Source organism: Acinonyx jubatus, chromosome C2 (assembly GCF_027475565.1).
Source record: "Acinonyx jubatus isolate Ajub_Pintada_27869175 chromosome C2, VMU_Ajub_asm_v1.0, whole genome shotgun sequence".
NCBI classification, from domain to species: domain Eukaryota; kingdom Metazoa; phylum Chordata; class Mammalia; order Carnivora; family Felidae; genus Acinonyx; species Acinonyx jubatus.
The window spans coordinates 126,644,568-126,665,949 of NC_069384.1; the positions used below are offsets into that span (position 1 = coordinate 126,644,568).

Here is a 21,382-nt window from a genome sequence, read left to right on the forward strand (position 1 = left end):
TGTTTTCATGGGAGTACAAATGAGTTTAACGTTTTAGCACATAGCTTAAAACATAATATCAGTTAAACTAGAACTATATGGTTTTCAGATCTACCCCTTTAATAGAAAGGGGTAGAAATCTGAACATTTTTGAGTGAAGAAAAGTAACTTTGTTCAATATAGTTTTTTTAAATTCTTACTCCATTGTTGATTTAAAAGATTAAGTCACTCATCTCTTTGGGATATTACTATTTTTTTCCATGGTTGATTTTTAAAATTTGTGATTTTGTTACTCATTGAAATATAGCATAATTGCCTTAGCAGAAATGAAGGGGCAGTTGGGGTGAACCCAAAACTAGTCTAGTGGGCAGGAAATGGAAGATGTTTCTTAAATAACAAGTATGCCATGTAACTTCAAGAGATTGGGAATTGTTTGATTAATCTCTCAGTAAAAGGAGTAGTGATAGTTTCTATTTCAAGGGAATATACAAGATGGCCAATAGTGCTGTTTGCTCTTACAGTGGAAGCCCCTAGAAAATGCACTGCTTAATTTAATGTACTTAGCTGTGTAGGTTATTCCACTCTAAGTTTGAGAAATAATGGAATTATTTTTTATAACATTTATGATTAAATATTTCACAGGAACTCCTGAGTGAAAGTTAAATTAGATAATACACTTTCAACCAATGAAACTATAGTTAATAATACATCCCTAGGTGGGGTGCCTGGGTGGCTCAGTCGGTTAAGCATCCGACTTCGGCTCAGGTCATGATCTCATGGTTCATGGGTTCAAGCCCCTTGTCGGGCTCTGTGTGGACCACTCAGAGTCTGCAGCCTGCTTGGATTCTGTGTCTCCCTCTTTCTTTGCCCCTCCTCTGCTTCCGCTCTGTGTCTCTTACCTTCAAAAATAAACATTAAAAAAAAAATAATACATCCCTGAGCAATGTGATCTACATCTCTTCAGCTGAGTACACTGTCCTGTATTAAGTCCCAAGTTGAGGATACATGGTTTACTTGAGCAAACATTTCAAAATTATATTTAGAATTAGTTACTTTTATGGTTATGGTATTTTATAAATTTTGCAAGAGTTCATATATTTTATGTAAGAATATGTCTTCTCTCAGAATGTAGTTGTACTAGATACCTTATTGCTTGCTGCTTGATCACTTGACAGCTTTATTTTTAAAAAATCTCCACGAACTTAATGGTGAGCAACTTAACAGCACTTACTTTAAGATCATAATTACTTTTAGTGTATCTTGGCATAAACTTATTTGAAATCTCTGTGTGACCCAAATTCTTCTGGCTGTACTTAGAATGTGATAGTGAGAAAACCCATGGATTTACATTTAATATGGTTAATCCTAAAATGTTCAGATTTTTCTTCTTTAGATTCTTAGAAATTAATTTCTTTTAAAATATATGTGTGTGTGTGTATTTTCCCTTTAAATATCTTTTGTCTTGGATAGTTAAGATTAAAAGGAATAGGAACACTTTTCTGTGTCCTATGACTGTGATGTCACACTCACTATTAGTGTATTCAGTTTTGTGGGATTAAATACTTTTTGAATTCTTACATTAAAACACAAGTTAAAGATTGCTTGTTAACACTTGTATTGAAAATCTTTATGCATAATCATTGTTCCCTGTTCCCACTTTTCCATTATGGATGGAGTTGGGGGTTCAAAAGCTCCATTTGAAATACTGGTTTGGGGCTGAAAAGCTTTGTGTGTAGTCATATGCAAGATAAGTAATGTAACTCCACTCCCAACAGAGTCCTACACATGTAAAATACACATTTCAGGTGTAAATGTAGCACCTAACAAATGATATAACTGCCTTGGAGGGGGCATTTTCTTTGTCCTTTAAAAGAGCCTTAACATTTTTGCTTTTTTTTTTTATAGTTGAAAATTCTATGTGATTTATTTGGAAATACATTAATGTTTTCTATCTTAAAAATAATATATTGCATCTCTTGATTGTGTTTCCATAATTTTTACTGAAAAGATTCAATATTTCAGTATGTCAATATTCTTATAATGTTAATATCAGCTTTTAACTGTTGAACTTAGGAAATATGCACAACTAGATTTGACTGGTTATAAATCTGTTTTATTATTCCAAGATATGACATCATCTTAGGCATTCTTAAGAATTTCTGGATATTGTTTTTATTCTGTTTTCATCAGATATAGATACCACCATGGATTTTTTTGTGTGACTTTCTTTTCCTTTATTTGAAAATAGATTTCTTGATTTATATCTTCTTTCAATTATTTAGGTAATTATAGTAGCTAACATAATTCTGCTATTAAGAGACTACCTCCTATTAAGAGACTAAATGCAATCAGGAATGCACAATTAAGAGTTTCTTTCTTAGTACTTTTTTGTCTTTATAGTATTACATTGTTTTTAAAAAACATTTTCTTGGCAAAAACAAGTCAAGGAAATGATTTCCATGCTAATCTTATCAGTATGACTTACTGTAATGAGACTCTTTAAGGTATTTGAACAGTTTTAGGGTACAGAGTAAATTAAAATGTGTTTCTTGTGCCTTTACAATATTTATCTTGTGAACATTAAAGATGACCTAGAAGAAGGAGGGAAATTTAGTTATCTAGATCTAGGTATCTAGATAACTATATCTATAGCAGAGTGCTTCTTACTGCTCATTTGCCCAGTGTCATGGAAAGTCATTGCCCATGCCTTGAGCAGAAGAAATTCACATTGGTAATACACTCATGAAGAGTGGTTTTCTGAACTACTGTGGTATCAAAGAGAAAGGTATGGTTTTCAGAGAATATGTAGCATTTGGGGGAGGAGGGGTTTGAGAACTATAGCTTCTACGTTTTTTGTTTTTGTTTTATTTATTTGAAAGTTTTATAATTTATTTTTTAAATTTATATCCAGGTTAGCATATAGTGCAACAATGATTTCAGGAGTAGTTTCCTTAATGCCCCTTTCCCGTTTAGCCCATCCCCCCTCCCACAACCCCTCCAGCAACCCTCTGATGGTTCTCTATATTTAAGAGTCTCTTATGTTTTGTCCCCCTCCCTGTTTTGTTTTTGTTTTTGGTTTTTTTTTTGCTTCTCTTCCCTATGTTCATCTGTTTTGTCTCTTAAATTCCTCATATGAATGGAGTCATATGATATTTGTCTTTTTCTGATTAATTTCGCTTAGCATTATATCCTCTAGTTCCATGCACGTAGTTGCAAATGGCAAGATTTCATTCTTTTTGATTGCTGAGTAATACTCCATTGTATATATATACCACATCTTCTTTATCCATTCATTCATCAATGGACATTTGGGCTCTTTCCATACTTTGGCTAATGTTGATAGTGCTGCTATAAACATGGGGGTGCATGTGTCCCTTCGAAACAGCACACCTGTATCCCTTGGATAAATACCTAGTAATGCAATTGCTGGGTCATAGGGCAGTTCTATTTTTAATTTTTTGAGGAACCTCCATACTGCTTTCCAGAGTGGCTGCACCAGTTTGCATTCCCACCAGCAGTGAAAAAGAGATCCTCTTTCTCTGCATCCTCGCCAACATCTGTCGTTTCCTGAGTGGTTAAGGTTAGCCATTCTGACAGGTGTGAGGTGGTATCTCATTGTGGTTTTGATTTGTATTTCCCTGATGATGAGTGATGTGGAGCATTTTTTCATGTGTTGGTTGGCCATCTGGATGTCTTCTTTGGAGAAGTGTCTATTCATGTCTTTTGCCTATTTCTTCACTGGGAGAATACCTAATGTTTTTAAAAGTATGGAAAACTTTCTATTTTATATTGTTTCTTACTAATTTTAGAATAATGTGTAGATTCCCAGTATTTATTCATTTCCATTATAGTTGCAGATTTTACACATCAACAATCTTAGACTCATGATTTAAACATAAAATTCACATTTTAAGAGGAATAGAGTTGCATTGTATGGTGACAGATTGTAGCTAACACTTGAGCGTAGCATAACGTATAGACTTGTTAAATCACTATGTTGTACACCTGAAACTAATTTGATATTTTGTGTCAACTATACTTCAATAAATATAACTAAATAAAAATTAGCATTAAGAGGAATTGATATAAAGATATTAAGAAAAAACTGGAGAGGTGAAAGGATCATTCAGACATTAGGAAATAAAGATTTAAAACTTAATATTATTAATATTAAAATATTGCCTAGTTGTATTTAATAGTATTATTTTAATAGTCCTAGTAGTATTTCCTGGGAAAGAGGAATAAATGGATATACTTTGGGAACAGTTATTATTTTCAGAGGTGACTGGTTGCTGTCTTGTGATCAAGTATTGCCCTTGATACATTTTCTGTATTAGGCTTTCCCTAAGAATAGCTATTTTTTTCAGGAGGTTTCATGAACATCCCTTTCCCTTCCTTGTCCTTATTGTATTTAACATTCCCTTCAAATAGCCTGTGTTTTGATGGGGCAATGTCTAAGCAGCTGGTACTGTAAAGTGTCATAAATAGCAGATATGTGTAATGGCCTGATAGGCATCCAATATTGGCTCTGCTGTCTTTCTTAATCACAGATTCTAGGGCAGTTTCATAGTAGAAGTCATGTCTTTTCAATCATGTATGACACTCTGTGCCTAAAGATTGCCAGTTTTTGAAGTTGAGTTAGCAGCATGTACTAAATTTGATATCTGATGCAGTCAGTGCATTTTGTATACAGTCATTGTGTATCTGGGTTTGTTTAGCTGGGATAAAAAAAATACTTGCCACAATGATAAATCTGGAAGAGTGTCAAGATTTTTAGGTAGACCGTTAAACTTGAAGAATTGTTGAAAGTTCCATTTTAAGGGTGACTTGTATAAATTTGTTAGTTATATCTTAAATTTTAAATATTTAAGTTTTTTTAAAGTAATTTACTCCTGTACATATATATCAGTTATTGAAAAAGACCTAGAAACTATGTGTCTGAAAACTAAAATTCATAGAATAATAAAAGCTTTAAAAATTGGATATTTAGGAAGGAGTATATAATAATAACACCTGTACCTTGTGCACAGTGGATATCAGTTTTCAAAACTTGTGAAAATCAATTAATGTTAGTAAGTTAAGTGAACACTAGCTTTCTTTCACTGCTAGGAATATTCCTCCATGATATTTTGATCTTCAAAGTGAACTCTTGATCACAGGGGGTTGGTAAAGAAAAATCCATGATCCTTCCCCTAGTTTTCAGAGCCTTCTGTTTCTTACCTCATCTTCCATTTTTAGCTTTATATTTTCCGTTGTACATTTCCTTATAGTCCGCATTTCATCCAATCTTGAATTCCTGCTGAGTCCAAATACACAAGGTACTTTTATGCTCTTTAATTTGGTCTTCTTTGGATATCCAGAAAGTCTTGTACCTGTCTAACGGCACCTACCACATGCTGCATTATATTTTTATGCATAAGTCATTCTTTCCAGAATGGGTAGTAGAAACTCTGCTTTACTTACTTTCCTTTAGCAGATGTTCCATAGTTACAGAATTGAAGTTGATGTATATAGATATGCCTTTTTGGGTCATTTATTTTAAGAACATTCACAGCCAACTGTGTTAATCTTATCCTTAAGAGAGCTGTGTACTTGAATGTGTAAAAGAATCCTGAATGGCTCACACTGACCTCTTATCCTCTCTATTTCCATGCTGAATCTCACATTTCTTCTTGTCTCACTCCCACAGACCTTACTTCAGAGATTCCATCTGTTTTGACTACAGTTGTTATTTATGAGTAAATTTATTAATTGACTTTTGTCACTGAGGTTTCCTTCTTAACCATTAGATCTATTGCATAGATGTTTATTCTGCCTTTCTACTTGGGGCCCATATTTCCAAAAACTTCAGTGAAATCTTTGCTCTGTACTATTCTTTAGTTCTGCTGTTGAGGTAAATCTTAAGTCAGTGTGAAGATATAACACAATTGAAGACAACAGGTAGAATATCTGGTTTGGGGGAAAACATGATTGATTTGATATGTGGGGCATGTTGAGTTCAAGATACTAATGGATCAAATGTGGGTCTGGAGTTCTGGAACAACAAAGAAGCAAGATATTAGAAATTGGACATAAGCTTCATTAAAGTGAGGATTGAATGAACAGGAGCATTTGATCCCAGAGGTAGTGAATAGAGAGAAAAGAAAACCAAGGGAAGAATATAGGAAATATGTAGTGTCAGTTAGTGAAAAAAGAAAGATGAATAAAGAATTAAATTGAATGTTGCATCACAGAAGCCAAGGAAAGAAATAGTTTCAAGGAGACTTTAGTCTATAAACATACCTGCAGTGGTCAGAGAGGATTAGGAAATCATTGAGGACATTTGAACGAGTGGGTTTAGTAAATCATTAAAGATATATGTGATTGTTGTGGGGTCTGTGGGAGATGAGAAGGGGGGGCAATAAGTAGAGTACACTTGGAAGAAGTACAGCTGTTAAGAGGAATGAAGTGATCTTAGCTTGATGGGGTGGCAGAATTAACAGAGGCTTTGTTACTTCTTTGTTTTGTTTTTTATTGGGTTTGTTTGGTTTGGTTTTTAGGCCAGGGAAACATGGAAATAAAGAGATTGATGTGTGGTTTTTGGAGGGGCAGTCCAAGAGATGATAGGTGAAATGGGCTCAGGAGGCCAGGTGAAGGTGTAGTCTTGGCATGGGAGGAGGAATACCTTTCTTCTGAGATGGGAGTAAAATGAGAAGTAGAAGGAGAGAGAAGATACAGGAAGTTCTTGAAGAAAGATCTCTCATTGAGCTGTCGGACAGCTTCAGGTTGCTGAATATATGTGTAATTGGTGTCCACAGAGTGAAGGAGAGGGACAGAAAGAATGAGAAATAAAGACAAATGTTTCCAAATTTGGTGAAAACTGTAAACCCACAGATCTAAGAACTGAGCAAACCCCAAACCCAAGAAGTAAGAAAAAATGAAACCACAGTACATTATAATCAAATTTCTCAGAACTAGTAGCAAAGAGAAAGTCTTAAAAGCAGCCAGAAGAAAAACATTAATATACAAAGGAAATAGGTAAAGGATGGCAACAAATTTCTTACTGAAAGCAATGCAAGGGAGAAGACAGTTAAACAATGTTTTTAAAGTACTGTAAGAAAAAAATCCTATGAATATAGAATTCTATACCCAGTGAACATATCTTTCAAAAATGAAGGGGAAATAAAGACTTTTTAGAAATACCAAAGCTGAAATAATTGTTATGAGCAAACCCACACTACAAAAAATATTAAAAGAAGCCCTTTAGGAACCAGTGATACCAGATGGAAATATGGATTTATACAAAGGAATCAGAGACAGAGGGGCGCCTGGGTGGCTCAGTCAGTTAAGCATCTGACTTTGGCTCAGGTCATGATCTTGTGGTTTGTGAGTTCGAGCCCTGTGTCTGGCTCTGTGCCGACAGCTCAGATTCTGGAGCCTGCTTCAGATTCTGTGTCTCCCTCTCTCTCTGCCCCTCCCCTGCTCACTCTCTCTCTCTCTCTGTCTCTCAAGAATAAATAAACGTTAAAAAAAAAAATTTACAAAGGAACCAGAGAGCACCAGAAATGGTAACTATATGGATAAATATTTAAATTTTTTCTTATTATTTGACTCTCTTTAAAACATAATTGAACACATTTCAGTGTTCCTCTCTCATTGATAAAATAGAAAATTGGTAAGGATATAGATTTGAAGGACAGTGTCCACCAACCTGGATCTCATTGACAACTACAAAACACTCCACCCAACAACAGCAGAATCCATATTCTTTTCAAGTATACATCGAATATTTGCTGAGATAGACCATATTCCAGTCCATAAAAGAAATCAATAAATATAAAAAGATTCAATTCATGCAAAGTAGAGTTTTGTGAACACAGTGGAATTGAATTAGAAATCAAAAATAGGAATCTAGAAAATTCCCAAACATATAGAAACTAAATAATACATTCCAAATAACCCATGTGTCAGAGAAGAAATCAAAAGAGAAATTTTGGGGCACTTAGGTGACTCAGTCAGTTAAGTGTCCGACTCTTGATTTTGGCTAAGTTTCTGAGATTAAGCCCCCTGTCGGGCTCTGCACTGACAGCCCAGAGCCTGATTGGGATTTTCTCTCTCCCTCTCTACCCCTTCCTGACTCGCATGTGTGTGTGTGTTCTCTCTCAAATAAACTATTAAAAGAAGGGAATTATGAAATATTTAGAATTGAATGAAAAAATATATTTCAGAGCTTGAGGGATGCCCCTCAAGGAGGAATATATACACTACTAAATATCAATATTAGATAAGAAAAGTCTCAAATTAGTGATCTTAGTTTTCACCTTAACAAACTAGAAATAGAGCAACTTAAACCCCAAGTAGGTAGATGAAAAAAGATAATATTATAGACAGAAGTCAGTGAAATATGAAATAGAAAAATAATAGAGAAAATTAGTGAAATTGATTTTCACTGTGAAATTGTGAGAATACCGTTTATGATAAATCTCTCACCAGACTAATCAAGAAAAAAGAAATAAGTTGTCCATTAACAATATAATGAATGAGGAAGGTGACAGCATTACAGGTTCTTTGCAAGTATTAAGTAGTAAGAATATTATGAACAACTTTTTCCCAGTAAATTCACACACTTAGGTGAAGTGGACAAATACTTTGGAAAATAACTTTCAGAGCTCACTCAAAAAGTAGATGATCTGAGTAGCCCTATAAAGAAATTGTTTAGTTAAAAACCTGCCTAAAAGAGAAGACTCTGGGTCCAGAGTGAACTCTAGGGCACTGGTATTCCAGACATTTAAGAAAGAAATAATACAAATTCTATACGTTCTCTTCAAGAAAATTGAGGAGAGAATACTTTCTAATTCATTCTACAGGGTCAGCACTACTTTGAAACATCACCAAAGATCAGAAGAAAAGATACTAGATTATTATTTCTCATGATCATAGATGTTAAAATTCTAAACAAAAGTTTATTTAGCAAGTAGAATCCAAAATATATTTAAAAAATCACTTTATGACCACATTGGCTTTAGCCTGAGTATACAAGTTTGTTTACCGTTTGAAAATCAAGCAGTGCAATTTACTGCATTAATATACTAAAAAAGAAAAACTATATGATCATCTCAATAGATGCAGAAGAAGTATTAGGGGAAAAAATCCTCAATTCATTCCTAATAAAAATTCTCAGCAGTCTAGGAATAGAAGAGAACTTCCTCAATCTGATAAAGGACATCTACCAAAACAAAAACACCTATAACTAACATAATACTTAATGCTGAAAGACTGAATTGTTTTTAGCTAATAACAGGAACAAGACAAGGATGCCTACTCTCCACTTCTCTTCAGTGTTGTACTTGAGGTTCTAGCCAGTGCACTAAGGCAAGAAAAGGAAATAAAACACAAGGAAAGATTGGATAGGAAAAAGTGATTATTTGTGGACAACATGATCATCTATGAAGAAAATCCAGTGTGATATACGAAATAGTTACTAGAACTAATAATCAAGTTTAGAAAATGTTAGGATACAAGATCAATGTGTAAAAATCAGTTGTATTTCTATATACAAATAATGAAAAATCAGAATTAAAAGTTGTTTTGGTCATTCTTATTTTATTGCATATATTTGACATAACATTGTAAATGTAAGGTTATAACATGTTACTTTGATACATTTATATATTGTAATATTGCTGTTATAGTGATATTTATCATATAATTACAGTATTATAGTCTATACTTGTTATACTATGCATTAGATCACTATGGCTTATTTACCACTCATTGCAAGTTTGTATCCTTAAACAACATCAGTTTTATCCTCTCACCCGTCATCCCCTGGTAACCACCATTTTACTCTCTATTTTTTATGAGTTTGCCTTTTTTGGATTCCACATATAAGTGATAGTGTATATTACTTACCTTTCTTTGACTTATCTCACTTAGCATAATATATTCAAAGTCCATCCATACTGTTATAAATGGCGGGGTATCCTTTCTTATGGCTAATATTCCATTGTATATATACCACCTCTTTGTTATGCATTCATCTGTTGATGGGCATTTAGGTTGTTTCCATATCTTAGCTATTATGAATAATGCTACAGTAAACATGGGGGTGCATTTATCTGTTGAAAATACTGTTTTCATTTCCTTTGGCTGTACCTAGAAGTGGAGTTACTGGATTGTATCCAGATCTATTTTTAATTTTTTGAGGAACCTTCATATTGTTTTCTCTACCTAGGTTTTTAATAAACATATAAACATTAAAAAACATGAAATTCTTAGGAATACATGTAACTAAAATATGAAATATCTACACAATGAAAACTATAAAACGTTGTTAATAGAAATTAAAGACCTATATAAACAGAGAGTTATACCTTGTTTATTGATCAGAAGACTCAATATTAAGATGTTTTCTCCAAGTTACCTATAGATTCAACATAGTCCCAAACAAAAATTTTGCAGGCTTTTAATTTTTTTGGTAGAAATTGACAGATTGATTCTAAAATTGATATGGAAATGTGGAGGACCTAGAGTAGCCAAAAGAGCTTTGGAAAAAAAAAAGTTAGAAGTCTGATTTCAAATTACAGTAATCAAGACCAGGTAATGCTGGCACTAAGTATTAGGAGAATGAAAAGGCAAGTCACACTCAGAAAGTATTTGCAAATCATATGTCTGATACAGGAAATACATGCAGAATATATAAAGAACTCTTAAAACTCAGTAACGGGCACCTGGGTGGCTCAGTCAGGCATCTGACTTCAGCTCAAGTCATGATTTTGTGGTTTGTGAGTTCGAGCCCCATGTCAGGCCATGTGCTGACAGCTCAGAGCCTGGAACCTGCTTAGGATTCTGTGTCTCCCTCTCTCTCTGCCCCTCCCCTGCTCACGTTCTGTCTGTCTCTCTCTCAAAAATAAACATAAAAGAAAAAACCCTCAGTAACAAAAACAGGCAAAATAATTGAAGAGACACTTTACCAATGAAGATATATGGCAAATAAGCACATGAAAATATCAAGTTAATTAGTTATTAGGAGAATGCAAGTTAAAACCACAGCGAGATAGCATTACACACCCATTTGTATGACTAAAATTGAAAAGACAAGTGTTTACAAGAACATGGAAGAACTGTAGTGTTTTTACGCTACGCTACTGGTGGGAGTCTAATACATAATGGTACGTTTGCTTTGGAGAACAGTTTGCAGTTTCTTAAAAAGTTAAACGTATCTACCATATGCAGTCATTTTGCCCCTAGATAGATGAAAGCATGTATCCTTGCCAGTACTTGTACACAGATGTTTATAACAGCTTTCAGTAACTAAACCAGAAAATAATCCAAATGTCCATCAACAGGTAAATGGATGAACAAGCTGCTGTATTCATATAATGGACTACTATTCAACAATGAAAGGGATGAACTGTCAGTACATGCTGTGTCCTAGATGAGTGCCAGAATCATTACTCTAAGTGAAAGAAGCTAGGCAAAAAAGTGTACTCTTTGAATGATTCCATTTATAGAAAATTCTAGAAAATGCAAACCAGTGACAGAAAGCAGATTAATGATTACTTGGGGATGGTAGGGGTAGTGGTAGGGAGGGGCAGGGGGAAAGGATTAGAATAGAAAGAATCTTTGGGAGGTGATGGATATGTTCATTATCTTGATTGTGGCAATGGTTGCAGGAATATATACATGTATCAGCTTACCAAATCGAGCACTTCGTGTGCAGTTTATTCAGTGTCAGCCAAACTACAATAAAAATAAAAACTATCTTTGTTACCTGACCACCATTTGCTAACACATTTAAAATTAATTCCTAAATTTGCTGGATCTTAAGACTGAACAAGGACTCTTGTTTATAATACTGAGTTCCAGGGTGCCTGGGTGGCTCGGTCATTGAGTGTCTGACTCTTGGTTTTGGCTTAAGTCATGACTGTGGGATTGAGCCCCATGTGGGGCTCTGCACTGAGCATGGATCTTGCTTAAGATTCTCTCTTTCTGCCCCCTCTGCCCTTCTCCCCTGTTCTTGTTCTCTCTCTCTCTTTCTCTCTCTAAAATGAATAAATGAATGGATGGAGAGAAAGAGTGAGTTCCGGGCTTCAAAATGATTAGGATAGGACTGGGATTCGAATGTGTACTTGTCACAGACACCCTAGATGATTCTTCTCATTAGTCAAGCTTGGAAAACACTTGACCCAGATTAAATTAATTGCACTTTGGTCATCTGAATCCATATTCATACGTGAGAAGGGGTTGTTAGGTTTCTAGTACTAACAGAAAGGCCAGCCATAAAATACCTGATTGTCCTGCTTTTATTGAGACCCTTTAAAAATGGACAAAATTCTTTTCTCAGCAGTATATAGTATACTGAGGTCAGCCTTGCCTTATAAATTCCTGAAGTAACAGAATGGAAATCTCTGAATAGACCCAGCATTAGTTAATATTACATTTAAAAAGCAAAAAAAAAAAAAAAAAAAAGAATCTTATTTGTATACCTTAGCTCACATCAGTATATGTTGTTAGTGAAAAAAAAGTTTCATGTCCTATATATTAAGCTATAAAATAACACAAGTTGGGGGAAGAGAATATGACGAATAAAAGAACACTTGTTATTCTCTAAATGTTCTTTAAACGGATATAGCAACAGCCTTTCATAAAACTCTGGAAAAAACAGCTTGACCTTCTTATTGCCCCCTTTCCAACGACGTCAAACAAAAGGAAATTATAGAATAAGTCTGTCTAAATTTTAAATGGCTTAGTTATCGGAAGACTTTAGAGAGCAATTTTTCCACAAATCATCCTTGTGCTGTTTGGTCTGATTTTTTTTTTTTTTTTAAAGGTTGGTGAGCCAACATGTAATTAATCACTTTTGTTGGCTTTTAAGGAAATGAAACTGCAGTGTACCCTTTGGCTTTATTGTTCTTTTTTTTTTTTTTTTTTTTTTTGGTGTTTATTAGTGTTGCAATATGTAATATGAGAACCTTAGGTGGAAGCTTAGTGAAAATAATGTGAACAGAACAATGCGAAAGAAGTAATTTTTTTAAAGTCAGCTTATGCAGATTATACTATTTTCATACCCGTGTATGTCCAGATCTCAGATACCAGCAGCATTACTGTGAAAGTCCCTTACAGTCAGAAATTGATAGAATGTACCTCCATTGTCAGTGGGTGGGGTTATTCCTTGTGTACAAAATGGCAGTATCCACTTGTTACTAATTCCCATTGTTTATTCCTCCAAAATCTAGTTTGGATTATTCCTTTTCCACAACTGCTGCCACAATCCAGTGAGTAAGAACAGGCCCATCTCATCTCATGAAGAAAGGGTGAGAACACCCAACCAGTCTTACTTCTTTGGGCTCTATTGCATCAGGGTGGTGAACTGCCTTCCATATGGAAGTTGGACATGATTTTTAAAATTATGTACTACTAATTATTATCATTATTAAAAGTTCACCTAGAGTGAGCCTTTAAGATAGATAAATACCTAGATGTATGCAGGCACCTTCCTTTAAATTTTATTAATTTGAAATCATTTTTCCATTTTTAAACCAGCAGTTTTAAGGAAAATTCCAGTAGGCTGTCTCTATGGAGATTTTAAAATTATACATCCCTCTCCACGTGTCCTCCCTTTCTCTCCACTCTCCCCTGCATTCTATCCACCTGTTGTCCCTTTCTCTCCACTCTCCCCTTCAAAAACCTAGACCTCAGGGATGGGCATTGCTCCACCCTAATGATCTGTTAATGAAAAGGATACTGAGTTCCAAAGGCTTATTAACTCTTTGGTTTTGGTATTTAAGGGTATGCTAGCCTCAAAATGAGTTGGGAAATATTCCCTTCCTCCATTTTCTGAGAAGAATTTGTATGGGATTGTGTTATAGGTTGAATTGTGCCCCCCTAAAAACTAGGTTGAGGTCCTAAACCACAGTACCTTAGAATGTGACATTAATTGGAAATAGGGTCATTGCAGACATAGTGTTAAGATGAGGTCATACTCAATTAGGGTGTACTTTAATCCAGTATGACTAGTGTCCTTATAAGAAGAGACACAGACATGGGAAGGGAGAATGTCAGTGAAAACAGGCAGAGTGAGTTGCCACGGCTATAAGCCTAGGAACACCAAGGATTTCTGACTGCCACCAGAAGCTGAGAATAAGCTTCTAGACTCTAGAACTGTGAGATAATACATACTGTTGTGTAAGCCACCCAGTTTGTGGTACTTCATTATGGCAGGCCTAGGAAACTAATAAAGGTTTGTCTTTTTCTCTTTCAAATTTGGTAGAATTCACCCAGTGAAACTGGATGCAGTTTTCTTTGTGGAAACATTTTTAACTATGCATTCAATTTCTGTAATAGATATAAGCTACATACATTTTCTGTTTATTCTTAGGTCTACTTTGATAATTGACATCTTTTGAGGAATTTGCTCATTTCATCTAAGTTAATTGAATTTATTGTCATAAAGTTGAGTTCATATTTTTTGATGTAATGATGCTCTTTCATTCCTGGTATCGGTAGTGTGTGTCCTTTCTTTTCTTTGATTAGTCTAGCTTAGTGGTTTTCACCTCCAGCTGGGGGCATTTTTACCCTCCCCACCAGGGGATATTGAGTAAGATCTGGAGGTAATTTCAGTTACCACACTTGGGGCATCTAGTGGGTGAGGCCAAGGATATTGCTAAGGATCCCACAAGATACAGGATAGTCTCTCACAGCAAAGAATTATGCAGCCCACAATATACATAGTGCTGAGGTTGAGAACCCTCTCCTGGAGTTTACAGTGTACACCTTCGACTTTCAAATAATATTCTACCACTCATGTTTAATAGAAGCATTTATAATATTTCCACTTAGTATCTCCTTCCATCCTTTATGCTACTGTGGACATACATTTTACTACTATATACATTATAAGCCCCACAATACACTGTTACTGTTTTTGCTTTAAACAATCTATTGAAGAAACTTTAAAATAAAAAAAAATCTAGTTGTTACTCATGTTTTTAGTATTCATTTTTTTGTGTAGATCCTAATTTTCATATCAGCTTCTGTTTGTCTAAAAAATTCTGTATTTTTGCCTTCATTTTTGAAGTATATTTTGGCTTGGTATAGAATTCTCCATTGATAGTTTTTTAAATATCCTAAAAGATATTTTTCCACTGTTTTTTTTTTTTGCATAGATTATAATAAGAAATAAAGCTGTTGTTCACTAATATAAGGTTTTTTTTTAAATCTGTATACTTTAGGGAGTATTTCTCGATTTTGTTATTGAAAAATAATTACTTAAAATTTAATGCACTATGCTCAGATTTTGTACACAGACTCATTTTTGACTCGTGTGTTTTTCTTTTTCTTAATTTTTTTTCTCCTTCACTCAAAAAAATTTGGTTTTTGGGGCCAGTTATTTCTCTGGCCTCAGTTTTTCTTACCTGTAAAATTGGGCTACCAGTGCTTCTCATAGGTTTTTTGTGAGAATTAGATAAGGTAAAGGATTCAAATGTCTAGAACAGAAGGGACTCATAAACACGATACCATGGTACACAGATACCTTCCTCTTCATCCAGCTTCAGCTGTTCTGACCTCAGGGTTCACAAGTGGCAGTGGATCATTGGGGGTCCCTGCTCTGAGCCCTTTCTGATCACATGGCAGTAACTCTATGTAGACGTGTTGCCTGCCTGCTGCACAATCCCTGTGAGCCAGGATAGCAATCCCTGTGAGCCAGGGCCAAAATGGGGAGTCCTGCTTGGACCATGAATAAACACTGTCGCCACTGCTTATGATTTCTATTCTTACTGACAGTTCACATGTTGATTTTAAATAAATCTGATCTTTTACTCAAGTGAGGTCCAAAGATGTTTTTTCAAGATACTTTCATTTATTAATTTAAATTATTTGAATATAGTAAAAATCCAAGACATCTTATATTTAAATAGTTTACATATTTCGCGTATTCAGAATGCCCTTCCTGCAGTTAGGCTTAAGTTTTATTCATTTTCCACTTTTCAATTATGGACACTAGCTATAGTTATATAATGTAACAGATTTTTCATTTTAGGAAAATCTTAGATATAATTAATGGTGGTGGGTGGTGGGTCTTTTTTTTTTTTTTATGTTTATTTATTTTGAGAGAGAGAGAGAGAAAGTGTGAACAGGGGAGGGGTAGAGAGAGAGGAAGATACAGAATCCAGAGCAGGCTCCAGGTTCTGAGTGGTCAGCACAGAGCCTGATGCGGGGCTTGAACTCACAAACTGCAAGATCATGACCTGAGCTGAAGTCAGATGCTTAACTGACTGAGCCACCCAGACGCCCCTAGGGTGGTGAGTCTTGTAATCAACAGTAAAAACAGTTCATTCCAAGGGATCTAATTACTTTAGAATATATAATAATGATATTCACATTAAAGGGTGCATTCATTAAAATGCTCTTTTCTTTCTTTCTTTTTTTAATGTTTAATTTTGAGAGAGAAAAAGAGACAGAGTGTAAGCAGGCTAGGGGCAGAGAGAGAGGGAGACACAGAATCCGAAACAGGCTCCAGGCTCCGAGCTGTCAGCACAGAACCCGACACGGAGCTCAAATTCACTAACTGTGAGATCATGACCTGAGCTGAAGTTGGACGCTCAACCAACTGAGCCACCCAGGCGCCCCAGAATGCTCTTTTCTGTCTCAGAGAAACTAAGTAGCTATCATAGACTTCTTTTGGTAGATGTTTTGCTTCCTTTAAGATTGGGTGCTATTTTCGGTTCATCCCTGGTCATGGGCAGCAGCAGTCTGCCCATGTTGTAAATGTTGCCTCATCGTGTTTCTCCTCCTCTCCTTAGTGGGCCTTTGGAGTGACGCTGTGGGAGCTCATGACTCTGGGACAGACACCGTATGTGGACATTGATCCCTTTGAGATGGCTGCGTACTTGAAAGATGGCTACCGAATAGCCCAGCCAATCAACTGTCCTGATGAGCTGTAAGTGTTTCTGAATTTGAAGACATGGGTTTCACTCCATTTATGATACTGGGATAAAAGAAGAGCCAGTGTCCGTATTCATACAGAGACTTTCCTTTAGAGAAGAATGACTCTTTGGATTTGAATTAGACTCATAGAGAATCGCAAAGTAAACCAGACTCATTCACTCTTTAATACATTTGTCATTAGAACATTTTATTGTTCTTCTATTTGTAAGTCTAATCTGAGAGACTAATAATGTACATAGTAAGACAGTACTGAATACTGTGTCAGTTATTCTATGTAGAGTGAGTATCTGACTTTTATTTATACAGCCTTAGTTATAAAAAGCCTTTCTCACTGTCATCTTACCTTGTCAATTGGCATCAACTGATATGTAAGGAAACTGCTCCAGGCTAGTGACTGAGATAGTTCCTGTTTCCTGCTTTCATCATGTAACTTCCCATATAAATTATGGGATTGAGGGGGGCAGGAGGCTATTCAGGGGTGATTGGGTGCACACGTGACTCTGGTCTCAGTTCCTGAATCCCCCAAAGCTTTATACACCAAGGTGAGGTGGCAGCTGTTTTGCACTGATTTCACTGTAGATGTAGGGTGCTTAGAGCTTAGATAAACTTTCTACTTCCTTCAAGTTCTTTCTCTCAGAAAACATGGGTTTTAGGTATTTATATGAAATCTCTGTATTTGCTGATGTATTTTGATATGACATCATGAAGAATGGAAATCCACACATAAAATCCAGGTAACTTGTTTTAGTTTCTTTTCATTTTAGAACTGCCAACATATAGTAATATTCATTGGTTTTTAATATCATTTTTTCCATGCCCACCTTTAGACAAAAAACATAACTGGCATCAAATTGACCAGAAGATTAGGAGTACTGTATTATCATTAACCCAATTTTCCATTTGTGTCACTCTGCAGGTTTGCTGTGATGGCCTGTTGCTGGGCCTTAGACCCAGAGGAGAGGCCCAAGTTCCAGCAGCTGGTACAGTGTCTCACGGAGTTCCATGCAGCCCTGGGGGCTTATGTCTGACTTGCTTCTCACAGTCCCACAGCATCAGGAGCACTGTGCCTGTCGGGGCTCACTTGGAACCAGTCATAGATGCTTCGTACATCATACAACACCAGCAGAAGCACATGTCTTCCGGAACACCGTGCCTTAGGAATGCTTTAGAATCTGAACTTTTAAAGACAGACATAATAATGTGGAATATTTTCTAGATATCATTTTTATTAGGTTGAACTGAAAAGCCTTTTGTAAATTTTTTGGCCCCAAATTTTTTAAAACATAGTTACTTTGGACTAGGGGTACATTCTTACAAAATAAATAAACAGTTTTAAAAATTGTTTAAACACAGATATTTGAAATAGCTATCTTAGTGCCAACTGCTTTTTATTTTTTTACTTCGTCAAGGTAATATAGGTGATTCACCTTTAAAGTTTTTTTGCTTTTTTTGTTTTTTAATATTTATCACTAGTCTTGGGAATGGTTTGTCTTCAAGATACATTACTTTTTCCTTAGGAAAAGAAAAACAGCATAAAAAGATGTCTGGTTTGCCTTGTACAGGAAAAGGCAATATTAGAGGAAGAAAACTGTGGGAAAGCTACAGGGAAAAAAATTTAGAAATAGAAGTTGTCCTTTTGTGGGAAACTTCTTTTTTTAATTTTTTAATGGAAATTATTTCTGCTTTCTTATTTTGGGGAAAGTAGAAGCTGAGTTCATTGAAACATCTTCAGTTTGGCAGGAATTAGTGTTTCTGTGAGCTGGAAGTAGATTTGGGGCAGGTCAGTAGTAAATGATGGCGATTTTATTTATTTTACTCTCTGAGAAAGGAGATAATACAGTTCCAGAAAGTGAAATCATGTTTCTAAGATTAAGAATCCCTTTTATTGCACCTAGGGTAGTGCTATGCACAGAGTGGGTGCTTGAGTTGTTCTGGGTAGTGAAGAAAAAAGAAAGTAAACTGGTAAATTTTGTGCTAATCTTCAAGACTGGCTTAAGTATAAAGTTATTTCTTAAAACACTTGAAAAATTAAAGGATTTGTTTTATATTACAACAGTATTGAACATATTGTTCATAATGAACAATTGGTTGTTTGATAAGTCTTTGAACATGTAGCAACCAGCTAGACATCCATGTAATCAGGCTCTGAAGCCCTAACACAGTTACAGCTAACTCTACTCAACCTCCAAAGTCTAATAAGATGTTGGGGTTATTATTACAAGGAAGTATTACAACATTGAAACTTTTATCCAGAGCCATTAAATGAGGGGTATGTATGTATTTATGCTTGGTTGTAGTTGGCCTAAGGCAGAGTTGAATGGGCTGCCTAAATAGCTAGGCCTGCAGGTGCCTGCCTCTATTCCCATCCTTACAGGTTATTAGGGAGAATGTGTAGCAGTTGGAGGAGGCTTGTGCCATTCTTAAAGAAGTTTTATGAGTCAGCACATCTGGAAAAGTAGCTCACCCAGCACATGCTCTTCCAAAAGCAGACCAAGAGTATGATTTTTCTGAGTACCATTTATTTAATAACAGTGGTTCTTTGGTTTTATGAAATACTTAGCCCCCTGAATGCCCAGTTTTTTAAAAGCTCTTTGAACTGTTTGAAGTTACAAATGATTTTGTTCACAACCTGTAATCTTGGCATTCAATCAACAAATATTTATTTAGTTCTTTATATGCATTATATACATAGAATGGTTCAACTCTAGCATCCCTTCCAACATTCACTTCATTCTATTTTGTGTTCAGGTTATTGTTTAGAAATATATTGTTTAGAAATCACAGTTCTATTATGTACAAGATCAGTTTAAAAGAAAAAGTGCTGACATGTGACTTACTATCCCAAGTTAGCAGTTGCTCTTGGAGGTGCTCTCAGTTTGCTGGGATGTGTGTTGCCTTTAACCTTATCTTTTTGTGTTTGTAAGCTGTTTTATGTTATATATGTGTTTTTGTTTTAGTAGGTGGTTTAAGAGTTTAAATAGATTTTTCTTGCTGAGCTACTTGGAGTCATTGACTTCAATGAAAAGAGCAGTTATAAGATTTCCATGGCTGGTCTTATTCTATTTGTTTTGTTGTAGGGTGTGAATATTACTGAAGAGATTTTGCAGAAAAGGTACTTTTTATAGGGAAGAAGCAAATTAACAAAGCACTGATACGGTTTTATAAGTTGGCTCCAAAGACCTAGCGCTCTATTACAGTCTGTCCTTTCTTATAACACCCCCATTGTAAGAAAATTTTATTTGTAGAAGCAAGGAGGATTAGGTTATTCATTCAATACATGTATATTTATTGAGTGTCCATTGTATGTCTGGCTCTCAAGATAGGCAGGGAATAGGACAGATGGGGCTCCTCTCTTTCTAAGTCTTACATTCTGGTTGGGAAAAGCAGATAATGGACATAAGTAAGATTTTGGTAAGTGCTGTGGAAAAAATATAGGTGTATCATAGAGAAAAACTTTAGGTGTAATATTTAGCCAGGCTTCTGTGAGCAGGTGGCATTTGAGCTGACATCTGAATGACAAGCCAGCTATGAGAAGATCCAGGCTGAAGGGACATAATTGCAGAGGCCTCAAAACAGAACAAACTGTCCTCTGGACGTGGCCTTTTCTGCTTATCTTCCAGCTGCTGCTGCTGGAAGATGAGGACACAGGCCAGCATGGCTGTAATATAGCTAGGGATAAGAGGGTACCAGATGAGGTCTGAAAGACACAGGAACAGATAACAGCAAGGCCTTGTAAGCCATGGGGCACATATTTTCTAAATAAAATGGAATTTTTCATTCAAGCATTTTTTTTTTTTTAAATAAGGCAGTGACATGATCTGATTTGCCATTTAAAAAATACTATGCCAGGTCTTTTGTAAAGATTGAATTGTAGGGAGGCAAGGGGGAAAGTAATAAGACTCATTAAGAAATGTTGCATAGTTTAGGAAATAAAGGACAGTGGTTTGGGACCAATTTGGGTAGTATGAGAGATTGGAAGGGGCAGATTAGAGACAAGTTTTGAAGGTAACAGACAGCATCTAGATCTTTTGGATGTTGGAAGGTTGGGTGGAGAATGAAAGAGTAATCAAGGATGACTAGTTGGTTTGGGGCTTGAGCATCTTGTTGTATGGCCAAACTATATATTGAGATGGAAAAAAAAAACTTGAAAAGGAATAGAATTTTGCTTTGGCGAAGGGAATCTGTAATTTGTTGTAGGCCGTGTTTGAGATGCCAGTTGGTTATCTTTGTAGATAGATGAGAGTCTGCAACTCAGGGAAGAGGTCTCATCGAACATGTTAATGTAGGAGTATAACATATAGACTATATTTAGAGTCATGGTATTGGATAAACTTACCTCTGGAGAGAGTTTAGATGGAAAGAGGTTTTAGGACTGAGTCCTATGCTCTCTCAACATTTAACACTTTAGTGAAGGAAGAAGAGATGGCAAAAGAGGACTGAAAAGAAGCCACTCTCATGGGAAAAAGCAACAACA

At 35.6% G+C, this 21,382-nt stretch overlaps 1 protein-coding gene across 4 annotated transcripts in view; it reads left to right on the forward strand.

The window, feature by feature from the left end:
• RYK (receptor like tyrosine kinase) overlaps window positions 1-18,260 on the forward strand; it is a 103,946-nt gene extending 85,686 nt beyond the window's left edge. For all 4 annotated transcript variants that reach the window (XM_053221436.1, XM_053221435.1, XM_053221433.1 and 1 more), the window contains 2 exons: window positions 16,764-16,900; window positions 17,825-18,260. In XM_053221436.1, coding sequence (XP_053077411.1) covers window positions 16,764-16,900; window positions 17,825-17,936 — 249 coding nt within the window. In that variant the 3' untranslated portion in view covers window positions 17,937-18,260. The remainder of the gene's footprint in view (window positions 1-16,763; window positions 16,901-17,824) is intronic.
• Window positions 18,261-21,382: the final 3,122 nt, after the last annotated feature.